The sequence below is a fragment of the Cavia porcellus genome, unplaced genomic scaffold (assembly GCF_034190915.1).
Source record: "Cavia porcellus strain 051 isolate PalLab524CR breed Dunkin Hartley unplaced genomic scaffold, mCavPor4.1 scaffold_7, whole genome shotgun sequence".
Classification (NCBI taxonomy): Eukaryota; Metazoa; Chordata; class Mammalia; order Rodentia; family Caviidae; genus Cavia; species Cavia porcellus.
In genome coordinates this window covers 59880940-59907069 of record NW_026947490.1, presented here as the reverse complement: position 1 = coordinate 59907069, position 26130 = coordinate 59880940, and the positions used below count along the sequence as shown (strand labels likewise).

At 33.5% G+C, this 26130-nt stretch overlaps 1 protein-coding gene across 1 annotated transcript in view; it reads right to left on the bottom strand.

Annotated features, from left to right (window-relative positions):
- Positions 1–26130, bottom strand: part of Ccdc7 (coiled-coil domain containing 7) — a 262433-nt gene that overhangs the window by 224961 nt on the left and 11342 nt on the right. The window contains exons 5-12 of the mRNA XM_063254066.1: positions 13933–13953; positions 13615–13647; positions 9393–9559; positions 8333–8397; positions 7299–7355; positions 3887–3962; positions 999–1029; positions 504–593 (exon numbers count right to left, since the gene is read on the bottom strand). Coding sequence (XP_063110136.1) covers positions 504–593; positions 999–1029; positions 3887–3962; positions 7299–7355; positions 8333–8397; positions 9393–9559; positions 13615–13647; positions 13933–13953 — 540 coding nt within the window. The remainder of the gene's footprint in view (positions 1–503; positions 594–998; positions 1030–3886; positions 3963–7298; positions 7356–8332; positions 8398–9392; positions 9560–13614; positions 13648–13932; positions 13954–26130) is intronic.

Sequence of the window (26130 nt, the reverse complement as noted above, 5' to 3'; positions counted from 1 at the left end):
AATATAAAAGGAAATTTCCTTTAAACTTGGCATTTCTATTCATTCTACTTAGTATAATGAACTGGAACACATACATAACTTAATACCAGAGAATACTGTACTATAAAAATACACTGAAAAACTATTTAAAATTTTTAATTTAGTCATAATTTAATAAAGTTAAACATGTGGCTTAGAAATGTCTTTCAGAATATTTCAACTGTCAGTATTTCACAGTATCATTTTTATTTTTATTTTTTTGGTACTGGGGATTGAACTTGCAATCTTGCGCTCACCACGCAGGTGCCTATACCACTGAGCTAAATCCGCAGCCCCAGTTTGGGTTTTGATAACTAAAATAGTAAAGTGGAAGATAAAAGTATTTTATTTCTCAAAATATAGTGGCTATAAATTAGTAATACTGAAAACATAAAAACATTTAAATATTGCTTTGATTCCTACCCTAAAATAATAAGCTTTGTTAAGTATTACATGCCATTTTCAGACACTAAAATTTTACCAACCTCTATATCCTTCCACTTTTGTAATTCATTTTCCATCACTGATTTTTCTTCTAACAGCAATTCAAAATCATTTTGCATCTGTTTGCATTTCTAAAAGCAAATATTATAAGTTACTAATAATGAAGAACAAAGACCTCAATATATAAAGGCTATTTGGGTACTTATCTATTAAAGTAAATTTTCATTGGTTCATGAAAATAATCATCATAATAAAGCTATTATAGAGGTCAAGAAATTAGAATTTGTAATGAATGCAACTATTGGGAGAACTGTAGGGTATTAGAGATTAGTATGTGAGAAGGATTCCTGAGTGATAATGAAACCTAGTGAAAAGAAAAGAATGCACAAAGCTTCCCAGTTCACATATTCAATTGAAATCTCTTGGATAAACAGTAAACATTAGATCTCCATTTAGGATTACGTAAATTGGAAACTTCTAGTCTATTAAAAACTCTCTAACAAAGTGCAATTTCAAACTGAGATTATGATACTTACAGCCTCTAACAAACTTTGATCATTCTTAGCTCTGAAAAACAGATAAAAATGTATTATAACTTTGTTTATATTTTATAAACACACTCATACATATTGTTTATAAAAACTTTCAAATAATAAAGGTTAGAGTACATTTTGAGTACTATTCCAAAACCCTAGTGATCTCCTCAAAAATATTATCTGATTGCTATTTTCCTTTCACATTGTGTTGCATGCATTTATGTAATATTATATCTACCTACTTAATTCTATAACTTTTATTAATGTGTCCAATTTCTGCTTTTTTCATACAAATGGCATCTGTATATGGCTCCAATTTATGTTTTTCACTTAATATGATATGTAATATCTACTTTTATCTGTAAACAAAGATTCTTTTTATTTCTTTTAAAAGCTATTTATGATTCCATAGCAGGAGGTAGCAAAAGTCAAATAGTAAACATTTTAGATTCTATAGGTCTGCTGGTCTTTGTCACTACCACACTCTGAAAAAGCAGATGCAGGTGAAAGATAAATGATGACTGAGACTGTGTTTCCATAAAATTTCCTTTATAAAAAAGTCTCAGGCCAGCATGACTCACAGGCCAGTTTGTTGACTGTATGCCAGGATACACTATATTTTTTTATCAAGTGAGTTGCTTGTTAAATAAAAGTTTATAATAGCTTTAAGGTGTAGGGAGCCGAGTGACAGGCATTGCTGCCTCGATGTCTCTCTCTCTCCTATGGGCACTGCGACTGCCTACATTAACCATAATCCTCTCCGGCTTACGTCACGTATCCGGATGTGATGGTGACCCTGTTGTATTCTTCTGTTTAACCTCTTCCTGTCCCAGCTCCCGCCCTTAGCATATAAAAGGTGTGATCATTTTCTGAATAAACCAGAAGCTTGATCGGGTTATTTCGTCTTGCTTTCGTCTCTCTTTTGTCTCCCCTATGTCTTTTATTTAATCCCTGTTTCCCCTCCAGGAGTTCTGAACTTGTTGATCTGCAGGCCGGATCATTAAGGTATAATTAATATGCTACAAAATACATTTTAAAGGGCACAATTAAGTGGATTTTAATATATTCACCAACTTGAGAAACCAGAACCACTATCTAATCCAGAACATTTTAGTTTATCAAACAAGAGCTCAATAATGATCAGAAGTCGCCCCCCACTCTGACTTATCATGACCCAGCTCAGTAAGCCAGTGATCTATCTTGTCTCAATAAATTTGCCTATTCTAGATAGACCGTAGACATAGAATCATACAATATGTGATGTTTAGAGACTGACTTCTTACATTTAGTATGTTTCTAGGAAAATTCCTGCTATAGTGTCGATGAAGTGAATGGTTACATTTTTTAAAATGTAGTACAGTAAGACACAGTGCCATTAATCATCTTCAAAATATTTCTCCTCAGTTCTGGAAATACCTCTTCATTCTTGCCTCTGTCCTAAGCATTTCTGAAAGTCTCCTTTGTGCCTTAGTGAGGTATAATAAATAATATGGTGAATGCTGTCTTCCAGTGCCATCCAAAAGGAAAGGACAGGTTCATACGACAGTATGGTGTCCTCATCCACCGTATTCACCTCATTTGGCACAATGCAACTTTTGACTTTTCCCTAAAGTCAAGCTGACCATGAAAGGTAAACGCTTTGAACTGATTTAGGACACTGAAGCAACTAATGGACCCATTAAAGAGGACTCCCAGAACTGCTTCAGAAAGTGCCAAGAATGATGGGACAAGTGTATTTGAAGTGAGGGGAGCATTTTGAAGGTTATTAAGTGATATTTTCTAATACAAGATTTTTTAAATTTAAATTTTAATTGTATATTTTGATTACACCTCATGTTAATACTAAGCTTTTTAAACTTTAAGATAACATTAAATATATGGATATCACATTTATTTAATAATTTACCAGCTTATAGACACTTGTATAATTTTCACTTTTTGGCTACTGTGAATAATGCTAATGTGAATATTCATGTCCAAGGTTTTGTGTGGATATAAATTTTCATTTCTCTCAGGTATAAGCCTAGAAGTACAATTGTAAATGTTCATTGCCAGATGAATGGATAACAAAATGTAATGCATACAATGAAATATTATTTAGCCTTAAGGAAGTCCTGTCATTTATGACAACATAGATGAACACTATCATAAATGAAATACACCAGGTGCAAAAAGTCAATTACTTCATGATCTCATATATGGAGTTTTCTTTTCTTTCTTTCTTTCTCTCTTTCTTTCTTTTTTTGAGTCAAGGTCTCACTAAAGATAACTCATGGAAACAGAGTAGAATGGTGGTTAACATGGGAAGATGAGAAAAAGGGTTATTGGTTAAAAGGTACAAAGTTTTATTTACATGTGGCAATAAGTTCTAGAGATCTATGGTACAGTGTCCTTGTAATGACTTCAAGCTCTATCATTTTGTAGAATATATCAATAATTCCTCCAAGTCTGAATAATAATCCACTGCGGTTATGGTATAAGCCACATTTTGTTCATCCATTCATCTCTTGTTGGACATCTAGGATGCTACCACTGTTTAGATGTTGCAAATAATGCTACAATAAACATGGATATGCAAGTATCTCTTTGAGGCTCTGCTTTCAACTTTTTTGGGTACATACCCAGAAATGGAACTTTTAGATCATACAGCATTCTGTTTTACTTTTTTGAGAAACTAGCACAGTGTTATTCCATAGAAATTAGTTCACATTCCATTTTACATTCTGTATGTTCATAGCTTTATATTTAATGTTATATATAATCTAAAACTTGATGTAAGAACTCTAAATTTTGAAAGAGGCCTTATTTTGTTTGTGGTTCTAATATTTGCACCATAAATATGCATTTAATTTTACAATTAGAAAAAAAGAGTTATTTTAAAAACTTACCTCTCCAACTCATTTGTCTGTTTTTCAAATATTTTCAACATTTCATTCACTTGATTAGTCATTGAAGAAGCAATTTCTGGTATAAAAAATAAGGAAATAAATTTAAAAGTAGTGAAAATGACTGAAACTGTAGCTAGATGCTAATGCAATTCATTGATATAAATGTGAAAACTACATAAGCAAAAAAGGAGACAGGAAGGCCACATGGGTAGTATAGAACAATGCGTTTATGAATCAGATGACTATGATATTACTGAACACCCATTATGTGCAGAGTAGCATTCTCTAAATCCTTAAAACAACCAAAAAGGAATTAAATTAGTTTAATTTGATCTAGTAAGTGACAAAATTTGACTTAGCTCCAGAATATGTGAGTTACTTATGATACAGCATATTAAAAGAACTTTGGGATGGTAAGAAACTGCTTTCTTGCTGTCACTAAAGGACCTGGGAAAAAATCTAGTTAACCTATTAAGTTTTCCAACCATGTTAAATGACCTAAAAGGAATCTTACAAGATATTCAAAAGGGAAGCAATATAATTAGTATCTATAATGACCAACAGCTTATAGATTAATAACAAAAATTTTAAATTATGTACATAAGTATATGACAGAAAACAGTCAGTAAGTAGCAGTTATTTCTATTAAATAAGACATATACAAAAAGGTGTCAAGTAACATGGAACATGATAGTTCCCATACAATAATTATGTTTGTTCTATTCCACATGCTAAAATGGATGTACACAGAAATATGACAAATGTTTAGGAGCTAATAGGGAAGATATAAGTAAGCTAAATCCTAAATATGAATAGAATGTAATCAGAAAGAAAAACAAAAGACAAATGCTATGGGCAAAAACAAAAATGGGCAACGTTTATCAAGGGCACCAAATCAACTTCAATCTTAAGAAACCAAGTAAACCGTAAGTTTTGCTTGAAGAGAATCAATAGTCAATAAAGATTCAGATGGTACACTGTGAGAAGCCTGCTTCAAAATGACTAAATTTAAAATTTATTATAGATAAGAATAATTTCAAATGTAGGCACTAAAAAGTTATATAATTTTAAAAGCACTTTTTATAAATTATTTTAAGGGACATAAAATTGCACATATCCATATGTAGTATGATGGTTTGAACCACATATAATGTGCAATGGTCATATACACATAGACTCACATAATTATCATTTTGGTGGTGAGAACAGTTAACACATTCTCCTAGAATTCCTCCTAGAATTCCTATTGTATATTGTAAATATACAATATATTAGCCCTGCTGAACAATATAGTCTCCTAAACACATTCCAGTCATCTCCAATGTTGTATTCCTTGACCAGTATCAATATCTACCCAATGGTCCCTCCCCCTAGGCGCCTAGTTTCTGGTAACCAATACTCTATTTTCTACTTCTAGTGTGTCAAATTTTTTAGACTCCACATGAAGAACATTATTTGGGTTATGCCTGTATATTCTACTTAACATAATGTCCTTTATATTCATCTATGTTGGCACAAATGACAGAATTTCCTTCTGTTTTTATACATACTATGTGTGTGTCTGTGTGTGTGTGTCTCTGTGTGTGTGTGTGTACAGATCACATTTTATTTCATCTTTTGACAGACAGGTTGATCCTATATCTTGGCTACTGTCATTTGTGGTGCAATGAACATGAGACTGCAGATGTCTACTCAATATACGGATTTTATTTCTTTTGGATTTTGCTGGATCATATGGTGGTTCTCACTGTAATTGGAACAGTATTGTGTATTACGCATGCACACATGTGTGTGTGTGTGTTGGTGGGAGGTTCAGATATCAAACCTTAACCCCAAACTGAAAGTTTAACAAAGCAACTCAAATTATAAAGAAACTATGTGGAGCTGAAGAACACTGTGAACAAAATAAAAACCACCAGAGTATATAAATAGAAGACTTGATGAAATAGAAGAAAGAATTTGTGAAATCAAAAAAAGAAAAAGAAAAAAAGTAAGTGAAGATAGTCTGGAGATTTGTAGATAAACCTTAACCACTGACATGTACACTTATAGTAAACAATAAAAACCGTTTAAGTCCTGGCAAGATAAACAAGACGCTCACATTAAAGGTCTAGTTACTTCAATTCTTTTTATTTTAACATATCATGTACATCTTTCAACAACACAGAAACCACAGTGTAAAGAGACAAAACAAATATGAGCCAAAGATTCAGACAGATACAAAGAAAACTTGGACAACATGCAAGAACAGATGCCTAACTGTATTAGTCAGTTTTTTGTCTTTATAATTAAAATGCCCCACCTATACAACTTCTCACTTTTTCTCCTGTTACTGATTTCTTTTTTTATACCTTTGTGGTCAGGAAATATTCTTACTATCACTTCAGGATTATCAGATTTACTAAGAGTTGTGGCCTAACATATCATCTCTTTAGAAGAGTGTTTTGTTGTACTTTTAGTTTTCTACTTTTCAATGGAATGTTCTTCATGCATGTCAGTCCCACTTGGTCTACCGTGTAGTTCAAGACCTTCTTACTGATTTGATGTCTGGATAATCTGTCCATTGTTGAAAATAGACTGAAAACTTGACTACTTTTTATTGTTATTCATGTCTCTTTCAATCCTAGGACCCTGCCTTTTGAGCCAGTTAAATATGGAATGAAACCTCTACAAACTGTGAGCTGAAATAAACTTCTCCTTAACTTTAGGCATTAGGTATTTTGCTTCAGCATCCAGACAGTAACTAGGATGCTCAGAAGGTTGCCCTGGAGGCAGTGTGTGTGTTTTCAGCATCCATTCCCTTTGTTCTCACAGAGTTCCCATGCATCAGAAGTCTTCATACAATTTGGGAGGTTAAAGCTAAAGCTGAAAAAGGGCACTTACCAACCAAAGGAGCAACTTTAGTCAACCAAATTCTATTTTTCACTTTGAAACTGTGTTCTATCATTACTGTTTAAAGATTTTCCACAATATCAAGACATGAAAAAAGTAGTTTTTCCTTTCTGTTGAAGTAAGTAGCCAGAAATTTGCCAGGGAATTCTAGCTTCTGTTTATATTTATAAACTAACAGGTACTCAATGGCAGTAAAAGCATTAGTAAATTTCAGATGATATTTCAGATGATTTTCCTAGCATGAAAATCTCCAAATTGTCTCTTAAATTTTTCATGGTGCCACCTCAAATTCCTGCAAACATTTCAGGAGTATGTTATAACTACAGTTTTAAACTGAGTTTAGTTTTGGTAACCTCCAGCCTTACCTGGGCATTTTGGTAGTTGGCAGATAGCCAGTTCAGTGGTATGGCACCTAACTCCAGGGAATCAACGTTGTTTCCCTAATAATTACTACTTTAAATTATAGAAATTAATGTGCTAACAATGATTATTAATATAAAGGTGCTTAAAGGAAGCTTACGTGATTCTGTTGTAGAAGTATCCATAGATTCTTCAGTTGAGTGGGTTTTTACAAATTCTGGAATAATCAAAGATATATCTCACAGAATAAATTGCAAGTAGAAATTATATGAACTAATTGAGTTTACATGCCATAGTTTTTAACAGTTCAAAAAATAATAGTTGCTAACACTGTGGATCCTCCTAGTCAGGAAATAAATGGCAATACTGAAAAGAATGCATGAAGCAAGTGATTGTGAGCTCACTGTTTTCTCATTTCCTGATACTCACTTCTATTCATTGACAGTTCCATCTTTATGTAATCTTTACTTTCACATTCAATCAATAACTTTTGCCATTTATATCAGTATGAATTTCTCAAGCCTATCCCTTTTGTTCTGTATGACATATCTAATATGCAATAAAAAGTTTCCTTTCCTACTTCCAGTTCAAAAATCTATTTTCTAGCATATGGCTAAAATATTTTCCCTAAAATTAAATCTGATAATACCATTCGACTACAAAATGTCTGTACTGACTCCTTATGCCTTAAATAAGTACTTTACGCTCAGGCCTTCTATGACACAGCTGCTCTCCTAAGCTACCCCTGGATCTCAGCACTCACTTCAATACTAATGAGGTTGTCATCTTTTATTCACACTGCGAATTTATGCTAGCATCATAGTCCTAAAATACTAAATGTTTTCCTCCTTTATTTGACTAACTTCTGTTTATCCCTTAAGGCTGTATAAAATTTTCCTAAAGCACACATATCTCTATTTGCCTTATAGTATATTAAAATGATTCATAATGTGCTTGTGTCCTTCTGAATTCTGAATTTCATGGGAGCAATAACAAAATTGTACAGTATTCATTTTGTATGTTCCTAGTATCTGGAACATAATGACACCTATATGGAAATACAAGCTCACTATTAAAGAATTTAAAATTTATTATTGTATAATTATAGCCCTGTAAATTTTAAACTATAAGTTTCAAAATGTTAATATATTTAAGAAACCCTGTATAGACTAAACATTTATACAGTATTATTACCTTTAATTTGCTGTGCCACAGATTCATAGCTATCCATTCTTATTGATGGCTTTTCTTCATCCTTCCTGAATTTTTAATAGAAAAAATTTTAACATTTCAAACAATGAGTTCATATATGGTAAGAGCTACAATGGACAGTCTCTCTATATATGAAGTTAACATATTCTTTAACCTTTTATTTATTAGTTATTAAGTGAACCAGTAAGAAGCACTTAAAAGTATAAATCCAAACTATGTAATTCTATGTATTCCATGAATGAGGCTGACAACCTCAACAACATTAATAACAAAAATGACAAAAATATGGGTAGACACATGAGATTTCCTTTTCCTAGCATGTTACTCAATATTGCATTGATTACTATCACAAGTTGTACAAGGAGACTCCCTGGCACAAACTTATTTCATATGGTTACCGATATGTGACCTTGAGTGAGCTGCGTAACGTCTCTGAGCTTCAGTTTCTTCACCTACTCAAACTTCGGTGTAACAATAACTTCCTTATAAAGTATTTATAATGATCACATGTAAAGTTATTAAAAAACACTCAGCACACAACAGACACTTAAAAGTGAAGTATAAGTATTATATTTGGTCTGAAACTATTTATTCTTGATAGTAAATAGCTCAAATGAATATCCCTGAGTCTCTGAACCAAAATACAGCCCAAAGGCAGCCAACTCAAGTTTCTATCTTTTTCATTTAAATCTACTCATTGCATCTAGAAATACTAATTGCTTCATGCTAAGTAATAGCCACTTCAAATTAAGGGTAATTCATATTTTAACAATATGAAATAAAAGTTTTATGTATGTTTAATGTAAAACAATGGGTATTTGTGAAAAAAATTTCTAAGTTGATCACAGTCTAATGACTACTCTATTGGATAATGCCATTTCAGACTATAAAAAATTTCAAACAGAAACAAGATGATACCTTCTGATTTGATTCAAGTGGTCTACATAAAGCAGTAACACATTATCCATTTCTTTACATTCATTACTGCTTATATGTCCCATATTATTGTTTTTAATTAAACTAATTCTTATATTTCACTTACATTGTCTTAGACATCACAGTTTTCAAGGAGTATTTAGAACCATCTTTGAGGTGATTTCTTAGTGTTTGCAGTTTTTGAATTAACTTTACTACTTGTGCAATGTTTCCTTTGACAGTTTTAGCAGATGTTGGAAGATTTTCTTCTAAAATATCATGATCTTTACTTATCTAAAGTAATAAAATTAAAATAGTTATTTAAGCAATATCCATATCATTCACATATCTAAAAAATGTCATTATTTCCTTCATCAAATCTGAGTAATTTCTATATTATTCTTTGCAGCTATATATGATAATATAAAATTTTATGAAAACACTAACATGAAAAATTACCTACTGATAGACCTGGCACTCACCGAGGACTTTTACATGCCTAAAATGGTATCAAATCTTTTATTTACACTTGGATACGTAGAAATTTTAAGCAAATCCAGTAACAAAAATGCAACCAAGATTATTCATAAGACTCATTGTAAAATAACTACCTCAACTAAATTGTAAGACTACTTTTACTATGGCAAATTATGGAAAGATAATAGTTTGCTTTCAAAGTTATTCTTTATTAAATCCCAGAAGATAAATATCCATGGAGCTAGGATTCCTCAGGCTGCACAGGGAAAAGTTAACCCCCTTTGTGTGACCTTTGCAACAGACCAAGTTAAAAATCAACAGGTAGTGTGTCAAACCCATAACTGATTTCTAGGTAATGTTTATTTAAAGAAATTTAAGTAAGAAGAAACCACAATGAAAGAAACGTGTTGACAGCCAGTATGTGGAAACATAAACAAGCAGAACAGTAATTAGGGGTGCCGAGGTGGTATCAGAAAGTTTTGGCAGGATAACTGCAAAGATCTATTCACATAGAAACCTCTAATCCTTATGATGGAAGGAAAAGGAAGGTGGCTAAAATGGAAGTCAAAGCAAGTGCTAAGGCCTTGAATGGAGAAGTTCTAGCATTAGGGATTTAGGACACAAGCTTTATTTTAATTGTGACTCTATGGAATGGGACTCAAATACACCATCTAGTTGTAAATGTTGAGCAATGCATTAATAACCTGAGATTTTGTGTCAGGTAGATATAGAGAGGGATATAGAACTGGATGAGGGAGTTAAGGAGTCCTATGGAAACTCTCTGGGCAAGAACCCAAAGAAGAGCTAACAATCATAAATTGAGTATAAAAGCAATGTACCAATTAGATATTATTATCAATTTATTTCCACACAACTCAAAATTCTATCCTTATTTTGGGATAGTGGAATATTTCTTTTCTGGCAGGTGGCACGATTCTGGCCTATATCAGCAGAGGTTCGTAGAGAGCCACTGGAGTAGGAAGAAATGTTACTGCCCACTTCTGTCATCTCTCTGCTCACTGTTAAGAATACAATATACCCACTAGCTCTGACTTCTAGCAAGTTTCAAAGATATCATCCCCATAGATGGCTTCCTGGTTAGATCCATGGAATGCACAATTCCTATGAGAAGCTTTCCCCAGAATGTCTCAGCAAAATACTCAAGTGGAGAACCTTCGTGGACAGCTTCCCAGGAGAAGGAAGCATTTCCTGGGAAGATGTCTACAAAGGGTAGTTTCTTAGGCAGCTTTCTAGTGAGCTTAAATTTTGCCAGATGGCACTCATAAAATCCTCCCTCCCCTTAGCTACTCATCTTTAGAATTTCTGGGTCTTAGCCTCGGGGTAGAAGGAAAAGAATAGGGGTGTTCAGATTTGTTCCTCCTTGAAACGTTCTGCTTTCATCCTCAGGTTAGAGACTACTCCTTGTAATTCTCTTCCTGTATTCATTAAAACTGTCTTTATTCCTTAGTTAATATTCCTTACTCTATGATAATAGGTTTCTTAAACTTTCCCTAATCAAATTAATGGGTGGTTTTTGCCCCTGTATTGAACCATAAGATATATTTCCCCAACAGGAAATAAATTTGAAGTCCTTAATAGGAGAAAAGATGATGATATAGAACTAAAAGTACAGTAGTTTTTTACATCTAAGACCTATTAAAGAGACTTATATGGTACAGTTCTAACAGGACACCTCTGAAAAGGACAGGGTCATTCAGCATTTCAGTGATGCAGCTTACCACACACCATAATGGATTCCATACATATCTCTATACATCATGACAACAGGCACTAACAGAACTAGTGGGTACTCTCAATAGAATGTATTACCAAAAAAAGTAAGACTGTGAAGTATCAGTATGGTTAAGGATTCCTAAAGAAAGCCTGTAAAACAGCCATATTTCTAGCTCCCATACGCACATAAAAATTTGAATCTAATCACATATATGTATAACAAATATTTTATGTGATACAATCCATCAACTACACTTTAAGAAATATCCTTTCAAAATAAGACAGAATCAGAAACTTAAATATCATGTTTTCTCCTATAGGATACCTAAAAATAAACAAATGAGTGAGTGAGTAACAGCAGGAAACTAGAGGACAGACCTTTGAAGACAGGGAAGGGGATGGAGGAGACAGGGTGATAGGGGCATGAAGGAATTGAAAATGATCAAGATATGTATAAATGCATGTATCACATTTCCAAAATAAACTTCATTATTCTGCATTAATAATATATATTAGTAAAAAAATGAAACACTGCTTTGGAAGTAGAAGAAAATACACATAGGCAATGTAATTGATGCCATCAAGTTCAGAAAATATTCAAGAGATACAGTTAAGGATTTAAACTTAGAACTCCACATGAGTATAAATGTACAGTGAGGATTCTCCTGGAGACTATTCATGTGTAAATTAAGACTTCATATTTACTGGAGGTGATGGTAACTAGCATTAAGTCACGAATAGTACATATAGAGATAAATGGACAATTTGGGAGGCAAAATACAAAAGACTTATGGATAGATTGATTATTAAGGATAGAGGAAAGTAACTTGCCAAGACTGATTACCCTATTTCTAGTTTATTTAGTTGGATAAATGGTACCAACATTCACAAAGCTATGGACCTGAAGAGTAAAGAGTTCTTGTTTTTGACCTATTGGATTTGAGTATTAGAAATTTGGAGTCTAGTGGATGACTGAGAGCAAGAGATGTGTTTTAAAATTACTAGTAGGAAGGTAAAACTTGCATGGAATAACTGAATGACATTACTTAAGTGGAAAGTTTGGAGAAAACAAAAGATACAGGATGAAATCTTTCAGCAGGCCAACATTTTATGGTTGAATAAAAAAGATGACAGAAGAAAATACAGCACAAGGGGTCAAACACTGATAGCACAATTTATAGAAGTAAAGGGGTAATGTTTTAAAAATAATTAATTAATAATGTCAACTATTTTGCAAGAGTATTACAGTGGATTTCACTCTATTTATCTAGAAAGATAATGGCCAATATGCCATAATCAAAGAATCACTAACACTTTTCTAATCAGCAATATCTACCTAAAATGATACGAAGTGCGGAAAGTTTTCCACTTTGGGGCCAGAGAAAAATTAATGAGTAGGTATTAACGAATAGTTAGAATGTCTATCTTAACACTTGTAAGTGGGCCTCATTTCTCTAGATAGGCTTAGCTGTCAAAAGTGTTTAATTTAATCAGTATAAAGCATGACAAAGAGGAAAACCTGACTAGTATTCTAAATTAAAAGCTATCCTGGAAATCACTCCATCATATTAATGGCACATATGAAAAGTCTTTTCTAAAACAGAATTAAAAATCCTTAAAGATAGAGACCAGGAGGTCTTAACCTGGTAGTAAGGTATCTGAAATTCAAAAGTACAAAGGAGAATCATTAAAACAACATATTAAACTTAAGAGAAAAATATATAATTTTATATCTATGTATATTTTATACATGAATTTTTAATATAGGAGGATTCAAAATCAAATTCTTTCTTGTTACTGGGGATTTAGCTCAGTGGTATATGTGCCTGCCTGGCAAGCGCAAGGTCATGTAATTCTTTCCTTACTCTTTTATGTGAATTGGGGAAAGATAAATAGTTCAATTTGCATCATTTGATTTTAGGAAATATATAGATAGGAAGATATATATATGAAAGGTATAGGAATATATGAACAGAGTTATCCATCACCCAAAACATTGTTTTCTACCCACTAATTCCTCCTCTATCTAAAAAGATTATAGCAAACGTTAATTTAAAATTTTAAAACTTATATGTACTTCAATTTCATTTTCAAATAAACAAATATATTAATTAGCAATTAAGAAATGTCACACTTACCTCTTCCATTTGATTGACCTGTGCCTGAAACCACTTTTTGAAAAAGAAACAACAAACAGTTAATGACAAGTTGAATTTCTGCAGCAAAATACATACGCATATATATCATATCTGTGAATCTTCATCTGTCAAGCATTGCTCCTTAATCACATTAATGCAGAATGGGGAGACTGCAACATACAACTGAATGTAAAGTTTTTAAATACTTACAGAAGCAAGTGTGGATTTTTCTAACTACTTCAGAACTTATACACTTCATTTACATGTATGTCCTGATTACGTTTTAAACATGTTTAAGCAACAATAGAGTGAACATACCTTAAACAGAGATTCCAAAATCTAAAAAAGGAAAATTTAATAAATTTAAACATGAAATTCTTTATATGTTATATTTAATTCTAGTCTTATAATTTTCAATCACAAAAATGCACAAGTGACTAAAATATAAACTTTATAAGTCTATAGTTCAAAATCACTTTTATGTTTAGAAACAGCATTTTAGTTTATATATAACTGAATTCTAAAATAAATAATTTTCAACTCAAACAATAATAAGGCTTCAAAATAATTCACATAAATTATTTCATTTATTTTCTTAAAGTAAGCATAAAATTTAAATTACCATGAAGTGTATTACATTTATTTTCATATAGCATCAAATGCAATAATGAAAATCATTAGCTTTCCAAAAATATTTCTTTAATATAATTTTATTCATGATAAAGGGATCAAAATAACAAGATACAAAACACTTTTACTGGATATGTTTCTGTAAAGTTCAATGAGCTGGTTTGGGCAACTGTAAGAAACTTAATAAACCCACACAACCAATTATATCATATATTAATATATAACACTGAAAATATGTGTAAAATTATTACATATGCCAACAAAAAGACACTGTCTCATGTATGGGTAAAAGTTCTTAATTACATTATTAAAAATAATACTACATGTATTCAGGCAGAGGAAAAATTATTTACAAATCATGAAAAATTATTCCAAAATTTCTCATGTGCAACACCTGAATCTGTATCAGTGGTGCAAAAAGTGTGGTCCCATAATTCATAGCATCAGCATGACACAAGCACACTGGATAGCAATGTACACTCTCAGGACCCACCTCAGCCTTCTGATTTACACCTCTGAAACAGGGGTTAGCAGGCACCTACTCCTGTAAGTCATTAGTTTTCATGCTAGGTTGAGAAGCACTGAACTAAATAATAAGAGTGTATCTAAACCAAAAGTCTAGAGTCTCCAGAAAGTATACTAAAGTAAATTAGTATTCATGTCTGATAAAAAGTGTTTTTTAGGGCCAGGGATTTGGCTCAGCAGCAAAAGCACCTGCCTTGCAAGCATGTGGGCATGAGTTCAATCCCTAGTACCAAAAAAAAAAAAAGTATTTTTTAGCTACATAGGCATTTAGAAAACAATATCCACTGAGACATATTATCTTCAAATTACATGATTCATTTCAGGGTTAAAATCTCTCTTCCTGCTTTGGAACCTGAAGGGAAACACTAACAAAGTCCATCTCTCATTATATCTAGAGTTGTAAGATTATCTTAAACCACTTAGAACTAGGAGAATGGTGCCTTTCTGTATATCAGTTATCTGACAATGTGGAATCCAGAACATCATTGATACAAAAAAGTGAAAGATGAAACCTGATTGGAAGTGAGAAAAGCCAACATTACAGAATTAACACAAAATAAAATACTATGAAGACATAAAGCTATGTCTATAAAATTTGTGAGGAAAATATTAAACCTCCACTATAAACTTAATAACATTATCAACTAAATATAAGGACAGAATGAAACTATTTTCAGAAATTCAAAGATTTTGAATTATACATTCTAACTTAGCAAACAAAAAAATTAATCCTAGAAAAGTGAACACACAAAAAAGATAAAGAAATCAGGAAATACTTTAAAAACTGTTGTTCAGAGTACTGCGGTTCAATGTTGCTGTTACACAAAAGCTTCCTAAAAAGAATGTGGCATAATGCTTAAAGATAAGTTTAAAATGCCAGTCTGAAACCATGATTCCACACAGGCAGGTACATCACAGAGGCCAAGAGAAGACAATTCCAAAGAGGACAAAATAGTCAACAAAGTGAAATCTGCTAAAGTGATAATGGCCATAATGAAAGAATGAGTTAATACAAATAAAAAAAAAAGAGGATCTAAGGAAAACCATGAAAATCATGAATGCCCAATGCAAAAAGGAACTAGATTCCATAAAGCAGAGTCAGCAGAAATCCAAGAGATAAGAAATTCTACTGAAGGCACAGTATTGCCAACCAATGTGAATGAAGACTGTAGCTGGCAATCATCAAGTGAATCACTTCTTAAAAACAGCAAGGGATGGTGAAAAATCAATTCAATAGCTGCTAGATGATGCAAAGAAGACTAATATAAGATTTATTTAAATCAATGAAAAATCAGAAAATAGTACAAAGGGCATAAAAATCTGTTTACAGAAGTAATAGCAGAAAACTTTCCAAGCAAGAAAAGAATAGAATTTCACATATATGTAAGTGAGGCATGTAGAACTTCAAATAGCCATGATCAGAAGAAAAACTACAGTAATGCAGATAATAGTCAATATTCTAGAAATTCAATACAAGAACAAAATATCAAAAGCTGTTACAAAAGCAGATCACCTATAAAGAAAAACAGCAGAATTCTCAACACGAACATTTAAGTCAAAAGGTTGAAGTCTTTTGAGTCCTAAAAGAAGTTAATTAAGCCAGACAGATATATCCTGCAAAATTATCTTCAAAATTGTGAGAGAAATAAGATATTTCTACATTAAAGAGAACCCGGAGAAATTTATGACTACCAAACAAGTGCTTCAAGGATATTCTGGGAAAAAGCAATGAAAACAATTCCAAGAATCTCAACAGAGGAACACCAGCAACCCAGGAAGGTCCTGCTGGGGGCACACACAGCCAGCCCAATCCAGGTAGGTATCCCAATGACGAAATGCCAGCTCAGTGCAGGTGGGACTCCCAGAGATCCAGCAAGGCTCCAGCCGTGGTGCACACAATGGACAGATGGGACCAGCAGTATGGAAAAGCCCAAGTCAGCGGTGAGAATATAACCCAGAAGTTAGTAAGTTAGGTGAACCAGCATTGTGCTTTTACACACAAACATGTGGAATAGAAGTGGGCAGGTAGAGCTGCCTTAGGGGTTTTTTGTTTGTTTGTTGGTTTTGGTTTTTTTAAGGACCTGGGAAAAACTCTAGCAGCAGAAGACCAGTCCCATCCCCCAAACCCAGATGCCAAGATCAATCCCATCCCCACCACAAATACCACTGGAGTACACATTTCTGGGAGTTGACAGACTATTACAAAACTGTAGACACCAGAGGAATTGCATACCTTTTCTCTGTCTGATTGGTTTCTCTTTTCCTGTAAAGCTGGTTTTTGTTTTTACTGTAACTTTTGATTTTTGTTTTTTTTTTTCTTTCATGACTTTGATTTGTTACCTTTCTATGTGTTTTTTTCTACTAATGCTCTTTCTTCCATCACTTATCTTGCTTGATTTTATGATACTTTCCTTTGAGTAAACATTGTCTACTCTCTTTCTGTTTCACTTCAATATTCCTTAGCTTTTTCTTCTTTTTCTCTTGTGTTTTACAGTTTCCAAAACTTGGGTGATTTTCCTTTGCACTATCACTTGCTGCTAAAATATTTAACCTCATTCATCTGTTTATCTTGCCCTCTATCCCTCTTAAACCAACTCCCCAACACTTATGGAGTGTAAAATCACTCCATAAGGGGTAAATCACTGCATAAAAGTTCCTACAATTTGTTGGATTTTGTTCTATAACTGTAGAATTTGGTCCTATGATTAAAGGACTCAGGTTAACAGTTACCACAGTTTGTCAATATCCAGCATATAACTGAAACTGTTGTTATTGATACTTTTACTACTTTAGCCAGGATGTTATACCTGTTATAATCTGCTTTTCTCCCCTGTATAGCAACACTGTGATTGTATGAAGTCATGACAATCACTGCAGTCTAGTACCAAATTACTGGATCTTGAGTCAAATAGGTAACAACTTTTCATTCCCAATACAGTGGGAAGGCAAGTTTTTGGGATAGACGCTAAGGCTAAGAAATATATACATCTAGAAAACATCCCTGAGAAACAAACATTTCCTAGGGAAACCTATATACTAGGGATAAACCTTTGTACCATAAGAATCTGTAAGTATCAGTACAAAAAATAAAAGTAGAAAATGGAAACTGACAAGACAGAGAAACAAAGTACAACCCCAGATTCTTATCCCACCCAAGACAAATGCAGAGCACAGTGAGACAGAAGAAATCAGAAGTCAACCACTGGAAATGAAGTCAACCACTTTCTGAAATGACAGCAATGGAAGTGAAAAAACAAACGGGTGCAAAAGAAATGTTGAAAATGAAAGACACTGAAGGGAACATAGTTTTTTCTAAAAATAGGAGCACAGGAAAACAATGGAACCCATGAATGTCCAAAATAGGAAAGAAATGGAATCCATGAAACAGATCCAAAAAGAAGTCCAGGAGATTAAAAACTCCACTGAAAGTATATGAAGCAGTACATATAGAATACTGGATCTAGAAGACACGATTGTGGTTAGTGACCATGAAAAGAAAGGTATCTTAAAAATCACAAATGACCATGAAACATGAATCCAACAGCTACAAAATGTAGCAAATAAGAACAACATATGATTAACTGGAGTCAGTGAGGAAGTTGGAGACAAAAGATATAAAAATTCTCTTCACAAAAATAATGGTAGAAAATATCCCAACTATGAATAAAGAATTCAATATACAAGTACATTAAGCAGACAGAGCTCCAAGCAGCCATGACCAAAATGAATCCGCAGCAAGGCACATAATACTCAAGATATGAGAAATTCAGCACAAGAACAGAATATTTAAAGCAGGTAGAGAAAAGAAAAAATTACATATAAAGAAGCGCATTAGGATCACATTAAACTTCTCAACACAAATCCTCAAATCAAGGAGCACTTACAGGGACAAATTTCAAGCCCTGAAAAAAAAAAACCCTTCAACCCATATTGATGTACCCTGCAAAACTATCTTTCAAAATCACTAGAGAAATAAGGTATTTACACGACAAAAAACAATATGAGCCACTAAACCATCTCTTTGGAATGTTCTGAAGGATACAGCAGAAAAGGAAAACAAAGACCACAAGCACAAAAGCACCAATAGAAACAAGCTATCAGGCAGGGAAAGCAGTTAAACAGAGACAAGGAACTAATAATAGGAAATATAAATGGTCTCAACTCACCAATCAAAAAAAAAATAGGCAGAATGAATCAAGAACCAAGACCTAACAATACACTGCATTCAAAGAAACATATTTAACTCAAAAAGAAATTCATAGACTAAAAGTCAAAGGATAGAAAATAATATTCCTTGCCACAGGAATCCACAAAAAGCAGGGGTAGCTATGGTATTTGCAGACAATGTGAACTACCCAAAACTAATAAAATAAATAAGAAAAAGAAGTTCACTACTGAACTTGTCAACTGAAAACTCCAAAAAATGAGGTAACAATCATAAATACATGTGCACCAAATACTAGTACACTCAATTACATAAACATTAACAGACATCAATCTCAATAGAATGAATCCACTAGGCAAAGGAAACTATTACACAGATAAAAAGGAAACCAACAAAAGGAAAATAATATAATGACAAGGATAGGTCAATACTTATCCAGTTAATCATCAGTGTAAAAGGTCTCAATGCACCAATCAAAATAAAGTCCAATACCCATTTATGTTAAAAACCCTAAAGAAAATTAGAATAGAAAGTCTTTATCTTAATCTGATAAAAGCCATCTGTAACAAACCAACACTTACATTACACTTTTATTTATTTATTTATTTTCAAAGCCATTTGATTTCAAAGAGAAAAAAAATAAAATTTCAAAAACAACAGTCAGGGGACAACTATGAATTGCCAACCCTAAATCAGTCACCTGGGGCAAAAACATCTACATTCAATTGTCTGAACATTACCAGTGAAAATCTTTCTCTTCAATGAACTCACAGAAATCAGTAATATAGCCATCTTAACTGTATTATATACATATACACATACATATACATATAGTTTCTTTTAGCTTCTCACACTAGTGAAATAATGTATTTACACATGTATGTCTGATTTATTTCATTTACGAGTATGGGCACATTGCACTCATTTATCTATAAAACTCTGAAGTTTGTCTCTCTTTATGGCTGAGTAGTACTCCATTGTATAAAAGTACCACATCTTTTCTATCCATTCTTCAGTCAATGAACATTTAGGTTGTTTCCAAGATCTAACCATTACAAATTGTGCTTCTATGAACATGGGTGCACATGTATTACCATTGTAGGATGTTTTTAATTCTTCTGGCAAGATACCCAGAAGGGTAATAGCTGGGTTGAATGAGATCTACATTTCTAGTTTTTTGGGAAATCTCCACCCTGATTAACAAAGTGGTTGCACCAGTTTACACTCCCAGCAACAGTGGAGAAGAGTTCCTTGCAGACAGCCACTCTAGCATTTGTTATTGATTGACTTCTTGATAATAGCCATTCTTTCCAGGGTGAGTTAAAATCTCAGTGTTGTTTTAATTTGCATCTCTCAAATGACCAGTTATGTTGAACATCTTTCATATATTGAATTTGTCATTTGTATTTAGAGAAGTGTATATGCATCTCAGATTCCCATTTTGGGTTTGGGTTTTTAAATCTGGGAGGACTGAGTTTTTCCAAGTTCTTTATGTTCTTGATAGTAATCCTTTGTTGAAGAACGGAAAACACTTTCTCCCGTATTTTGAGTTGTCTTTTCATTCTGTTGATAGTTTCTTCTACTGTGCAACCACTTTTCAGGGAGGTGAAATGCCAGTTGTTGGTTTTCTGTAACAGTTCCTGTGAAATTGAAGTTTTGTTCATCAGGTCTTTGCCTATACCAATGTCTTCAAGACTTTTACCTACTCTACCTTCCTGAAGATTTAATGTTGCTGTCTTAATAGTTAGATCTTTGATTCATGCTCGATTTAGCTTCATGCATGATGAAAGATGAGTCCAACTTTAATCTTCAGTATGTGTAGAGCCAGTTTTTCCAGCACCATTTATTAAACAGGCTGTCTTTTTTCCTGTGAACACATTTGGCACCTTTGTCAAAGATAAGGTGGCTTAGTATACCTGGACTTGTTTCTGCATCTTCTAATTTGTTCCACTAATGTTTGGGTCTGGTTTTTTGTTAGTTGCATGTTATTTTTATCAAAGTAGAATTACAGTGTAAGTTTGAGTCAGGGATTGTGATGCCCCTGCCTTGCCTTTGTTGCCCAGGACTGCCTTTGCTATTCTAGGTCTCTTCTGTTTCCAGATGAATTTGAGAACTGTTTTCCTCTAATTTTGTGAGATACGCTATTGGAATTTTGATCAGAATTCCATTAAATCAGTGTAACAGTTTTCGAAGTATGGTCATTTTTCACTATATCAGTTCTTCCTACCCAAGAGCATGGGATATCTCTCCATTTTCTAATACTCTCTTCAATCTCTCAATTTTAGAGTACTGTAGCTTTCAATGAAGGGGTCTTTTACATCCTTTGTTAGATTCTTAGGTGTTTCATTTATTTTGGATGCGACTGTGAAAGGTGTTTCCATGATTTCTCTCTAAGTTTGTTATTCATGTATAGGCAGGCTTATTGGTTTTTGAGTGTTGAGTTTGTATCCAGCTATGCTACTGAATTTGCTTATTAAATCCATCAGTATTTTAGTGGAGTTTTTGGAATCTTATATGTAGAGTATCGTATCATCTGCAAATAATAAGTTTAACTGCTTCCTTTATCTTTATTCCTTTTATTTCTTTGAGATGATCATTATTTTTATCTTTAGCTCTGTTAATATGTTGTATTACATTTATTGATTTATGTATGTTGAACCATTCCTGCATCCCTGGGATGAATCCCACTTGATCATGGTGTATAATCTTCTTGATGATTTGCTGCATTCTGTTTGCCAGGATCATATTGAGGATTTTTCCATCTATTTTCACTAGGGAATTTGGCCTGCAATTTTGTTAGTTGTGTCCTTCTCTGGTTTTAGTAGGGCAATGCTTGCTTCAAGGAATGAATCTGGGAGAACTGCTTCTCTTTCTATTAAAGAGTTTGAGAAGTAGTGGTGTTAGGTCTTCTCTAACATTCTTGTAGAATTCATCAGTGACTCCATCAGGGCCTGGACTTTTCTTTGTTGAAAGTTTTTTAATTACATCTTCAATTTCATTTATTGACATTTATTTATTTAGTATTTTTATATCTTCTTGATTGAGCTTGGTAATTTGTATGTACCTAGGAATCTGCCCATTTCTTCTGTATTTCTCATATTATCTATACCTACTTTGAAAATTTGAATATAACTTTTCAAAGTAGGTATAGATGACTTTTTAATTTCTTCAGGGTCTATTGTAATTTTATCTTTTCATTCCTAATTATGTGTATTTGAGTCTTTTTTTCTTTTTTTTGATAAAGTTGGCTAAAGGCTTGTCAATTTTATTTAAACTTTCAAAGAACCAACTTTAATTCATTGACTCTTTGTATTTTGTAAGTCTCCAATATGTCAATTTCTTCTCTGATCTTTGTAATTTTCTCCCTTTTATGAGCTTGGCATGTTCTTCTTTCTCTAGATTTCTACTTTGAAGTTCATCATTAAGTTGTTTATATGTACTTGCTATATTTTCCTGATATGGGTATTTAGTGCTGTAAGTGTTTCTCTTAGGGTTGCTTTCATTATGTAACATAAGTTCTTATATTTTGTATTGTTGTTATGATTCAACTGTAAAAAATCTAAATTTATTTAATTTCATCTGTCACCTATTGGTTGTTCAGCAGGGTACTATTTAATTTCTATCTGTTTATGAAGTTCTTGTGGTTTCTTTCACCATGGATTTCCAATTTCATTGCACTGTGCTCTGATAGTATAGATGGGATAATTTGAATTAATTTACATAAGCATGTCCTATGGATCAGTATGTGGTCTATTTTGGAGAACATCCCATGTGCAGCTGAGAAGAAAGTGTATTCTGATTTTGTGGAGTGTAACACTCTACAGAAATCTCCTGAGTCCATTTGTTCAAAGGTTGGGTTCAGTTCTAATTATTTCTTTGCTGATTTTTGTGTCTACTTGATTCCTTTGCAAAAATGAGTTATTGGTGCTTCCCATTACAATTGTATTATTACTTATTTGATTTTTTATTTCTTATTAATTGTCATATTTCTGGGTGTTCTTGTATTATGTACATACATAATTATGAGTGTTGTCTCTTCCTCTTGAAGGCGCCTCTCAATAAGTATATAGTAATCTTTTTTATATCTTTTGATCATTTTTGGTTGGAAGTTCAAATTGTCTGCAAACAGGATAGCTACACCTGCTTTTTTCTGGGTTCACATTGCATAGAAGATTGTTTTCCATCCTTTGATTTTCAGTCTATGCATTTATTTTTGAATTAAATGTACTTCTTTTATACGGAATATTGCTGTAGTTTATTTCTTGTGCCAGTCTGTTTCTTTTGAGTGATAAATTGAGGCTGTTTACATGGATGGTTATCACTGATACATATTGGCTTCTCTTTGTCATATTTTCCTGATGTACATTCCCTGCTTTTTCCTTCAGTTTAACTGCTTGTCCTGCCTGGTAGTTTCTGTTATTCTTGGAATTGTGGTCATTTTTATCTCTGTCTACCACATCTTTCAGTATTCTGTAGGATTGGTTTGATGATCATGAATTTGTTTAGTTGTTCTTTGTCATCTTATGTTTCTATTATTTGTTTTGTTTTGTTTTTGTCTTTTTGATACAGGGTCTCACTATGCAGTTTGATGAACTCACTTTGTAGCCCAGGCTGGTCTTGAACTTTGTAACAATCCTCCTGCCTCAGCCTCTCAAGTGCTGGGATTAAAGGCATGTGCCACCACAACCTGGCTCTCCATTAATTTTGAAAGATAGTTTTGTAGGGTACATCAATTTGGGATGGAAGTTATTTTCCTTCAGGACTTGAAGTACTTCACTCCAAGCTCTTCTTAAGGGTTTGTGTTAAGTCTGCCATAATTCTGATGGCCTTCTTTTTATAGGTGATCTGCTTCTTTTACCTGACAGCTTTTAATACTTTATTCTTTTGATGCATTTCTGGAATCTTCTTACATAGCTTGGTGTAGTTTTACTTTGGTTATGATTGTGTGGAGTTTTATATGCTTCATATATTTGTATATCAAATTCTCTATCCATGCTTGAGAAGTTTTCTGCCACTATTTCTGTGAAGAGCTTTTTTTAAATGGCATTTGTATAGTCTCCAGCTTTCTCATTGACCTCATCCATCTTATATTACCTTCTTTGCTTCATCTTGTAGCTGCTGGACTGATTTCTCATAGACTTTTGCTATTTTTAAGATGTCTTTCATGACCACTAGCTGAAATTCTGTCTTCAAGATCTGAAATTATATTCTCTCCTTCATTCAATCTGTTGCATATACTTTCAGTGGAGGTTTTAATCTCTTAGATTTCTGTTTAAATCTGTTTCATGGATTCCATTTCTTTCCTATGTTGTGTATTTTTTGTTTCCATCGTTTTTCTAAGCTCATTTATTTTTTTGTATCTTTACTACCTTTAAGCATCATTTATTTTTGTACCTGAGTGATTTTCTCTGTAGTCTTTTATACTTTTTTTAAAAAAAATTCTATTTTCGTTTCACAAAGTTCTAGTGCTTGACTTCCAATTTCCTCTATGTTCCAGGCTTGTCTTGGGTGGCTGGGAGTCTGGGGTTGCATTTTGCTTCTGCCTTTTGTTATTTTCTATTTTGTCTTTTTTCTTGTGTTTTCAAAGCTGACACTTGCCACCTTCTTGTGATATGTAGCCTTATAACTAGCATTCAGGCTTCCCTCAAGGAGGGAAAGAGATATGTGTTCTTCCAGGATATACTCTAGATGTAGTTGGTTTTTTATAGCAATCCCAAGAATCTACCTTCCTAATTTGTAAATATTACAAAATTGCTATTTGGCTTAGTTCCGAATTCTTTGATTCTGGGATGTGGAGCTAATTATGACCCCATACACTCACATGGGAGAAAAACTGTTTATAATACTTATGACATCCTGGTTAAAATAGTACAGTTAGTAATAATAGTTTCAAGTACAGCTTATCTATTGACTATGGTAACCATTAACCAGCTACTTCTGTCCATAGAAACAAACTCTATGGTTCTATAATAAAATCAAACATGTACTGTGTACTTGTATGCAATGACTTTCTCCTTAGTGGAGTTATTTAACTCTTCTGTGAGGTGGGGACAGGCTATAGTGATGAATTAAGTCAGATATAGTAGAGTCAAGGCTGGAGGTCAAAGAATGATCACCCAAGTTCTGGGAAACTGGAGGACAAAGAAGGGAAGGAATCAAATAGAATGCAAGGTAATAAGCAGAGTCAATGATAACTCACTTAACGTTTAAATTCAAGAAATAGTTGAGGAAAAAGAGAAAGAGGATCAATAGAAGAAAATGAAAAAGAAAGGTAAGAAACCTAAACAGTGAAAATAAGGAAATAAGAGAATGAAAAAGAAAGTAAAAAAGGAAGAAAAAAAAACGATCTGAGAGAGAAAAGAAAAAAATTCTCAAATACAAAAATAACCATAGAATATAAAGCAAAAGATGACATCCAACCAGACAAGTAGGGGAAAACCAATCAGACAAACAAGGGAGCATAAAAGGTATAAAATGCCTCTGGGTTTACAGTTCTGTGACAATGTCCATGTTACATCCCAGAGATGTGCTGGGTATGGGGCCTTTAAATGTGGGGGCTGGGACTGGTTTCTGTCAGTGAAGTTCTCCAGAGTCCAGCTGCTCTCTTTGTGCTGCTTCAGATGCTTTCACATTGATGGCCTTGCTGATTGCTTCATCCTGCGAAGGCGAGTGTACATATGGGCACCTGGCTGTTTTCCTGGCTCTTGGGATTCCCACCAGTCTTATACTCTTCCAGCTGGCCCCACCATGGGAGGGGGTAATAGAGGAGGCCTGGAGCACAAACTTACTATCTTCCAGCTGACCCACCATCAGGGATATAATGGAGGGGTTTAGAGGGCCAACTCACTCTCTTCCAGCCAGCCCTACCACCTGGGATATAATGGAGGGGCCCAGAGCACAGATTCACTCTCTTCCACCCAGCCCTACCACCTGGGATGTAATGGAGGGTCTCACTCTCTTACAGCTAGCCTGCCCTCTGGGATGTAATGGAGGGGTACACAGTGCAAACTCACTGTCTTCCAGCTGGCCTCACCTTCCACGATGGTTAAATGCCTTTTTTTAAATAGTAACTTATATTTATTGATAAATATATATTATATGATCTGGATAATCTCTTCTCAGCTGTATATCCAAATAGCTTGCCTTAAAATTTATCATGTTTCTTCTGTAAGGACTTTTTACACAACAGAGATCTC